The sequence below is a fragment of the Cryptomeria japonica genome, chromosome 3 (assembly GCF_030272615.1).
Source record: "Cryptomeria japonica chromosome 3, Sugi_1.0, whole genome shotgun sequence".
Taxonomy (NCBI): domain Eukaryota; kingdom Viridiplantae; phylum Streptophyta; class Pinopsida; order Cupressales; family Cupressaceae; genus Cryptomeria; species Cryptomeria japonica.
Genome location: NC_081407.1, coordinates 264,451,680 through 264,461,027, shown reverse-complemented (window position 1 = coordinate 264,461,027; position 9,348 = coordinate 264,451,680). Strand labels below are relative to the sequence as shown.

Below are 9,348 nucleotides of genomic sequence, written 5' to 3'. Positions count from 1 at the left end.
TACTTTAGCAATGAATTTTCATTTTTCTACTCAACCTCATGACTTTTTAAATTAGTTTCTTCCAATAGTTTGTTTTTTAATAAAAATAAATATAAATATCAGTTGAAAACAATTGAAAAATCTAAAAAATTATAGCATATGTATAGGTTACACCTATTAAATAGATGCCAATTTTCAAACCTTGTTAGATCTCCACTGTATGATTGCTTTATATATATATATATATATATATATATATATATATATATATATATATATATATATAGTCTTGCTTATGTTTGATCCAAAAATATATTAGATCAACATATTTAAATGTTTTTGTGTAGTTGTTCAATATGAAGCTCACTAAATTGATTCCATAGAGTTTAGATTAATGTAGGCACTTCTTTATCTTTTCCAATTGCTTTTTCTTTTGTAGGTACAACACGCGCATACACGTACACATGCAAACATGTTGTTTATATACCATATTTTCTCTTCCTATTAACTTAAGTAAATCTTTTTTCTCTATGAAATATTTTACAGATTGATTTTTTTTTAATAATTAAACATACAATAATTATATACTCAAAGTGCTTATCCTCCATATTATTTAGACATTTTTATTTTATTTTGATATATAAAAAGGATAGTGTTGAGATAGTATTTTTATATGGATATTAGAGGCTCTTCTTACTACATTATGCTTCATCTTATTACTATTAGATCAAATATTAGATTGAGGGGTATAAACTAGTAGCCAACCTTTGAAAATAATGTTTTTAGCTCTAGTTAAATACATTGGATGAAAAATTCAATCTTTAATTTTTTAGGTCATGCCTACTCTTTTTTATGCAACGACTATATATTTAAATGATAATCAAATAAATATGTCCAAAAGATAAAATTATATGTTGGATATATAACTCTTGGATATTTCGACATAGTACTTCTTAATACAAAAATGAATTTTTAGGTAGTGGCTATAATAGAAAGATTAGACAAGTAAAATACTTTTCAACTCATAGTCTTAGCCACCCATATTTTAACATTTATAACATCCTATCAACATGTACAATGTGGGACCTATAAAGAATGACATCTTGAGGGCTTCTAACTACTAGACTTAGTAAATATTAATGTCCTAACTCTCTATGAGAGATAAGCAAGGGAACTCTTGAGGTAAGATGTGCAAATCATGTCTATGGTCCATGTGTCTAGAGCATTGTGAGTCTCTCTTCTCAAAACTAAAACATTATTATTATTTGTACCTTCACTGTGAGGACAAAGTCATTTGAGTGAGGACAAAGTCATTTGACCTCTAGGATATCCTAGACCCTATGAACCTTGCATCTTGAGGGTTATTTTATAATTGTTTAGGTTTTAGTCATTAGCTCTAAATTTAAACAAACCATTTCATTTCTCGATAAAATTACTATAGTCAAATTTTTTCCTTAGGTCTAGGGACCATGAATCATGTCTTATAAGATCCAATAAGATACCAATTTTTTCAAGATTAGTCATACTGCGGTCGTACTTGGTAGGATTTATTTTCCATTTCAAAAATTAAATTGTTAAGTTTTATCCTATGATATTATCTTTACAACCATTTATTAAGCATTAGATAGCAATCCTTAATATTATGTAAAAAAATGCACATGTGCACCTTCACTATCTTTAATGGTTGCTAAATATTGACAATTGAGGGTCATTACCATGATTAGTAATTCTATTTCAATACAAAAAAAAACTCATCATCATTCCAATTGAATGATTTCATACTGTATTAACATTATCATCCTCCTTGACTTGAATGAATCTATGCTTGACATACAAACTGTCTAGATAATACAAAAGGACTAGAAATATTATTTTGTATGCTTATAAGAATGGAAAATACCATTATTGTATCTAATGCAATTATCATTATGAGAAATTATGACAAGCAACATATATAAATCTTGAACTAGTAACCTTCTTTAACTACTATAAAAATCTAAGCATAAACAAAATTGCTTGATGCTTTAAGATTGACATTTGAGATATGCTGATTTCATTTCTCAAAATAAATTATACCGTTTTCTTAGTTTTGTAAGCTTATCATTTAAGAACCATGAATTGATCTTAATTACAATATTAGATTAGCCATGTTTATATTAATAGCAAGTCTTAGTTCCTATTTAATGCTAAAATGAATCAATTAGATAAATTGTGTAGGGATGGAATTCTGCCTAGTTCTTTAAATCTAAACTAATCATAGGTTTTTGATTAAATAATGTATTTCCATTAAATCTCATGTATCATATACCATGGTTCTATAACCCTACAACAAAATATAACCTTCAACATTAAAATGAATATAGGGTGTCATTGAGTAGTAAATATTTAAGAACTTTTATGGAGAGCATGTGGTTTGTGCTTGTCACGCCTCCTACATAAATTGTGAACAATTGTATTTTATATTTTCTAAAATTAATATCTATCCTCAAATGTATTTACCATGAGAGTTATCCATATAAATTTATTGTTTAATATTTTGTGAAAAGACTATACACATGCCTAGTGTTATTTTTGATCTCAAAACCTTGTTTATTATAATCATCTAGATTAGTGATATTGGGTTATTTTTCATTTGATGAAAAGCTATCTTTTGAACCTAGAGGAGATACCCTTATTTTGGCTAACTATGTATGAGGTGTTTTAAGATTGAATAAAGTTACTACAAAGCTTCTGATCACATTACCCAGGCAAGATCGTCAAGAATGAACTTGTAAGGCATAGATCTAGCCCTTAGGTCCTATGCTTCTATTATTTGTATTGAAATTAATTATTCCTTCATGATGTTATGAATACTCTATCCCTTTTTACAAATGCAATTTTAAATTACTATCTAGTTGATCTATCTAATGTAATGATGGCTCATGTCTTGATGATCATATAACTAACTATCAATTTGATATTATGGTGTAAATATAGTTATATAGGCATCAAGTGTAGGTACAAGTATTAGAGATATAGAAAATATGTTGTAGAGAAATGAAGGAGAAACTTGGGTAAGAAACAATATGTCATGTTTGTTAATTGAAAGATGAAATAATTTATTATTTTAAATTGATTCATTGTCAACATGAGTTTTGATTAAATGATACAATAAGTTGATGATTTAAAAATATTAGTAGCTTAGCTATTTTTTCGCATGTTAGATATATTTTGTTGCATTCTTAAGCATATTTATTTTGAATATTACATCCTTCTTTAGGATGTGATGGTTAGGATTTATTTAATCCACTTTTAATAATGAGTTCTAGATATCTCAATGACCACTCTCTTGTTATAAAATGCAAATTTAATTTTATTGCAACTACATATGAGACACCATTATTAGTTTTATAGAAGAAGAGAAAAATGACTTCAATCTAATGGAATAAGATATAAGTAGATTTTACCAAGGTAACTTAGATCACATGAGCATAGATTGAATATTCTTATGTGGAATCCTTGTGATAGGCTCTCCCCCTCATATGGACATATGTTACAAATTTGAAGGTCAAAACAATCCAACTTGCATCATTTGCACATGTATCAAATGCAATCACTTAAAGATGATATTTTATAGATACATTTTCGTGAGAGTTATCTTTCCATATTTGTGTGTGTATTATATGTAACATAGGTTGATTACAAAAAATGATATTCTCTATTTGAGACAAAAGGGAACATTAAAAAACTAATTGCTGAGTGAATTCCTCAATTTTTTTCACTTCCATTTTAGAGTGTAATTTTTAATAATTTACATTTAAGTTAGTAGGAAATAATTAGTAGAATGAGAGGGAATGGACATAAATTTTAAATTAACTCAATGGGAAACAATTAGTAGAAAAACGAGGAAATGAGTTCAAATTTTAAAATCTTAATTTAAAAGCACAAAGGTCAATTTTACATCATGATTTTAATTTGAGATGGAGAATGAGAAAGGAATCAACTTGATTTTTAAATTTTATCTTAATGCATAGATTCAATTTTGCATCATGATTTTGATCTAAGGTGGATATCAAGAAATTTTATCAATATAATCAAAGATTCTAATGAATAAAATGTCCTTACTCATTTATATGCAAATATATGTTATCAATATTTAATTTACAACTTAGCATTATTTCAAAAGAAAAAAGACATTTTAAAATTGTTTCATAGACTTAGATGAAAGTATGTCTCAAGATAGAGATACTTCTAGAATTATTTAAAGGAAAATATAGCATTATGATGTCTTAGGCATGCTTAAGACTTACAAACTTCTATAAGAACTTGGAGAAAAGGTAGTTTCATGATATTATAGCTCTTAAATCCCGATTTGAAAAATAATTGGCTAAATTCTTCTTCACTTCTCTCCTTTCCACCCATAGTATAGATCATCATATGTATGTCAAACAATAATCCTAGTTGATTTACACTTCCTTGGGAACCATCAATTACTGCATCAATGATTAGGACCTTCCCATCTTTTGGTGTTGCTTCATAGCTCTTCTTCAACATTTTTATGCAATGATCATCATCCCAATCATGTAAAATTGACTGCAACAAATATAATAATAACCCTTCAAAAATTGTAGCATTAATACAACAAAAATTTTATAATAAGAAACTCTAAACAAGCATAGTGTTGATTTAATAGATAAAGAGAAGAAGCCACAAGAGACTAAAGTATGTTGTTTCTTTATGTCAATGATTTTACCTTCATGAAAACTATATCTCCACAAGGAATTTTGTCAAACAGGTTTCCACCAATATGCTCCACTCCTATCATAAGAAAATAACAAATAGAAATCATAGATTTATAAAAAAATATATTAAAAAATGCATACTTATCCAATTATATATGTAACAATATAATTTAAAACAAATAAAATTTCTTTTTCAATAGATTTATTTATTTAATAATATAAAAAATCGTTTCTTATATCCTTTTGGTAAAATAATATAAGATTATACTATATTATAATATTTATTAAATAAATTTTGAACTTAAGCCTTCAAACATGCTAAACCACCATTATCAATGAAATTTATTTATTTTAAATTAAAATTTACATACTATAATTCTTTAATAGGATTTGGACTACAATAAAATTGCTTAAAAAGCTCTTGAGAAAGAAGTTTTCTTTGAAATATATATCTTTTAGTATATATATTTAATATTAAGAGGCATTTTACAATAATGAAAAGGTGTGAGATGTAATCTTCTAATAATATTAAAAAAAAACTCATTTTTTATCTTAAATTTGACAACTATTTACAAATAAAAAATATTGAATTTAATAATAAACTTAATATTTTATGTCTAAAATTTATGTCTCCATATATATAGCCAATAAAATAGTTTCAAAGTAATATAAAATAACATTTAAGTAAATAAAATAGCTCTAAATTAATAACTCTAGACAATTTGAGATAAATATATTTAATATATCTATAATACTGAAATGATAATCTCAAAATGATATAAAATAATATTTAAGTAAATAAAATAATTCGAAATTGATATCTCTTGACAATTTTTAGATAAATATATTTAATATATCTACTATGCTGAGACGAAATCTACAATGACAACAAGAGGTGGAGTGTGATGGAAAATATTAACAAAAACTCTTATCTTTTATTTTGAATTAGAGAGATATTTACATGTGGTAAAATATCAAATTTAATAATAATAAATATAATATTTTCAAAATAAGTGACGGATAAAATTTATGTTTCAGAATAGAATAAAATAACTTTTAAGCCAATAAAATACCTTTAAATTGATATCTCTAGACATTTATTAGATAGATGTATTTAAGATATTCATATTAGTCTCAAACTGTTCACATGGATCATCCCACTGTAAATTCACAAATAAGACAAAACTAATCATTTTTCCCTCCCATGAAAATTGAGATAAGATTGCTCACTTCATATAGGAGGTGCAGTTGAGTAGGTATGGCATACAAGACAGACCCTACTCCTTCAATGGAATAATTTAAAGTAGAATGAAATAACTTTTAAGACAATAAAATAGTTCTAAATTGATATCTCTACACATTTATTAGATAAATGTATTTAAGATATCTATATTAGTCTAATAAGTATTGAACTGTTCACATGAATCATCCCACTATAAATCCGCAAATAAGACAACTAATTGTTTTTCTCTACCATGAAAACTGAGATGAGAGTGCTCACCTGATATGAGAGGTGCAGTTGCAATGACATGCGGCAAGTCAAAGTTAATGCCCTGAATGTGTGGATATTGAGCAACTATAACAGACAATGCAGAGCCCAGTCCTCCACCTAAATCCACCACAGTTCTGACACTCCTGAACCCATCATACATCTTCACCACAGAAGCCATGATATCTTTTGTATGGCAGGCCAAGGCCTGGTTAAAAAGATTGTTGGCTTCAGCATTTGTACCCACATATTCCCATGGGCTCATGCCATGGACTTTGATAAAGGGATGACACCCTTCCAGCACAGCATCATGAAAATGGTGTTGAGGATCCACATAAACTTTCTCTGTCACCAACCTCAGAAATGGCTCACAGGAATCCCTGTTTTCTTCCTTCACTAGCAATTTTGAAACACTGTTCAACCCATATTTCATTTGCTTGGTTTGCTCATCTACATCTTCAGTGAAGACCCCACAAGAAGCCAGCAATCTCAGAATCCTAGACAAGTTTTCCTTCTGTGGAACCTTATCTTTTGTGGAGGCAGAAATATGTTGAGCAATTTCAACCACAGAGAGAGAATTTTCTCTGCCATGTGTAGCCATAATCTGTGGGATGTTAAGCAAGACAGCAGCTTTGAGAGCCATGGGCTTTGCAGCAGAAAGCATTATCTCATAAAGCTGGAGATGGGCTTCCATTTTTCAGATCTGAATGACTCTCTAACTGTATTTTTCTCTTCTTTTTATAGAGAAAAACTCTGTTAAGAAATCAAAGTGAGATTATGGGTTCGAATCTCTTGGATATACAATGAGAGAAAAACTCTGTTTCAATGAGATCATGGCCCAATTTGCTTGGACATGAGTAATACACGTTTAATAGATGAATGACTTGTCACTATCTGTTTATTAAATGATTTTTGTGAGGTTGTATTTTATCACTGGATAATTTATTGATCTGAATACCTAATCACGTTCTCTAGACGGATTGTTCTCGCTTCACGTTAAAATTTAGCGACCCACGTACCAAAAGTTGTCATTTTACGTGGGGATGACAGAAACAAATGAAAGAAAAAGGTAAAACGTGCGTTATTTTCTTGTGTGGTCCATTAAATATTTTATTTCATTTATTATATATGTCATATCTATCTATCTATGGATCTATCTATCAATCTATTTATCTATATTAATGACATGTCTTAATAAAAAGCATCTTTTAATAATGATAATGATAATAGTGTGTCACACACTTCTTTTCACTTCAGGTTTAAATTTGGCTACTAGCTTATGAATGTGCAACATTTTGAAAAGGAATGGTGTTAACATGGAAATGACAAAACAAAACGCAGGTTAACTTGTTGTGGGGTTTGTGCATTACAATATTTCATATCGCACATGTCGTGTGATGTCTTAAGGCATCTTTTAATAGAGCTAATGAGTTCAAAATAAAGTGTGGTTCTCAGAAATCTTATCGGGATATTTTGGGATCTTGTTTGAGTCCATGGTAATATCTTGTAGTGGTTTTTTTGGGACTTCTGAATACCTATACGTTAAAATATTCAGATGAGGGTGGAAAAAAGATACCATCATAAAATTATGTTGGATTTTCTCTAGACGAGTAGGTTGTTGATCTCCATGTTAATTTTTTAATCCCGATAATGTGCTATGACTATTATTGTCAGAGAATATATTAATTCCTGCTTTTGAGATTGGGTTTTTTCTAGAGTATATTTGTACCACTCTACTTTATTTTATTTTATTTTAAACGTTGATTTACATATTGCTTAAAAAATATTTTATATATTTTATGCACATGTTTTCTTCATAGAAATAAAATAGAAAATATCTCTGTTAGTTTCTAATTTATCTTCTTGTAAGGTTTGTGCAATATAAATTTTATTTCATATATCACACATCTCATGAGATGTCTTCAAACATCTTTTAATAGAGCTAATAAGTTTGAAGTAAAGTATGATTGTCAAAAATCTTATCTTGATATTTTGGGATTTTTTGGGTCAATGGTAATATCTTTTAGTGGTTTTTTGGGAATTCTTGAGTCTAAATAAGAGACCAAGATGGAGGTGGAAAAGAGATAGTATTACAAAATTATGTTAGATTTTCTCTCAAGGTTTACATTTGTTGATTCTTCATTCGAATATTTTAATCTTGATAGTGAAGTATGACTATTATTGTTAGAAATATATTAATTCATGCTTTTGAGATTAGGTTTTTTCTAGAGTATATTTGTGTCACTCTAATTCTTTATTCTTTTTTTCTAAAGTATATATTGCTAAAAATATTTTTTATATTATATGTACATATTTTTTTTCATAGAGTTAATGGAGAAAATGTCCATGCTAGTTTCTAATTTATGGGCATAGATTCATTTGTACTTGTATAAGGACTATTTTAAGTCATTTTCTTGTGGGGTTCTCACACTATAAAATTTAACTCATTTATGTCACATGTTATGACACATCATAAAGCATCTTTTAATAGAGATAATGAGTCCAAAAAGAGTGTGGCTCATGAGATATCTTTTTGATATTTTGACATATTGTTTGGAACCATGGTAATGACTTTTAGTGGGTTTTTGGACTTCTTGAGTCTATATATTAAGGGAATGAGATGGGGATAGAGAGGAGCAATACATTTTTTGTTTAGTTATTTTGAATAATCTAAATAGATTTTGATCAATTATTTTTCTTACTAATTACTTAATTTACTTGGATCTAAACTTAATTTGAATGTAATTTTAAATAATTTGGATTTAAGTCAATAATAAATATTTAGTAGAAAGAGGAGGGAATGAGAACATACTATAAAATAAGTCAATGAGAAATAATCAGTAGAAGGGTAAGTGGACAAAAATGGAGGAACAAAAAGGGGTCTTAAGATGCCATTTTTTTTTGAAATTAGCAAAGTCTGAACTTCGATGAGAAAATGAAAATACCTACACTGAAAATGGGAAGATGCAACAAGAATAAGAGTTTTAGTGCTCCAAGTCTACTTTCTAAACTAGTTTAATTTGTTTTGAAAATGGTGGAGATTAAGGGTTTCAAAAAGGGGAAGCACACATAGTAGTCCTATTTTTTTAGAAAAACATAACATAGCACCTAGTGTGCTCCCCCTAAAATGTCAACTTTTTTTTTGGAATCTCTAAAATT

The 9,348-nt window shown here is 28.1% G+C and overlaps 1 protein-coding gene across 1 annotated transcript; it reads right to left on the bottom strand.

Moving 5' to 3' along the window:
• Window positions 1-4,175: 4,175 nt before the first annotated feature.
• Window positions 4,176-7,014, bottom strand: LOC131066814 ((Iso)eugenol O-methyltransferase). Its single transcript, XM_058001664.2, has 3 exons — window positions 6,202-7,014; window positions 4,712-4,776; window positions 4,176-4,551 (listed from the first exon to the last, which is right to left on the bottom strand). The coding sequence occupies exons 1-3, from the start codon at window positions 6,881-6,883 to the stop codon at window positions 4,258-4,260; spliced, it is 1,041 nt and encodes a 346-aa protein (XP_057857647.2). The 5' UTR covers window positions 6,884-7,014; the 3' UTR covers window positions 4,176-4,257.
• Between the last annotated feature and the right edge of the window lie 2,334 nt (window positions 7,015-9,348).

Coding starts and splice junctions, on each gene's coding strand:
- LOC131066814 (XM_058001664.2), bottom strand. CDS start 6,883: ATGGAAGCCCATCTCCAGCTTTATGAGATAATGCTTTCTGCTGCAAAG. Junction 4,777..6,201: donor AACTGCACCTCTCATATCAG/GTGAGCACTCTC, acceptor TTCTTATGATAG/GAGTGGAGCATATTGGTGGA. Junction 4,552..4,711: donor GAGATATAGTTTTCATGAAG/GTAAAATCATTG, acceptor TATTTGTTGCAG/TCAATTTTACATGATTGGGA.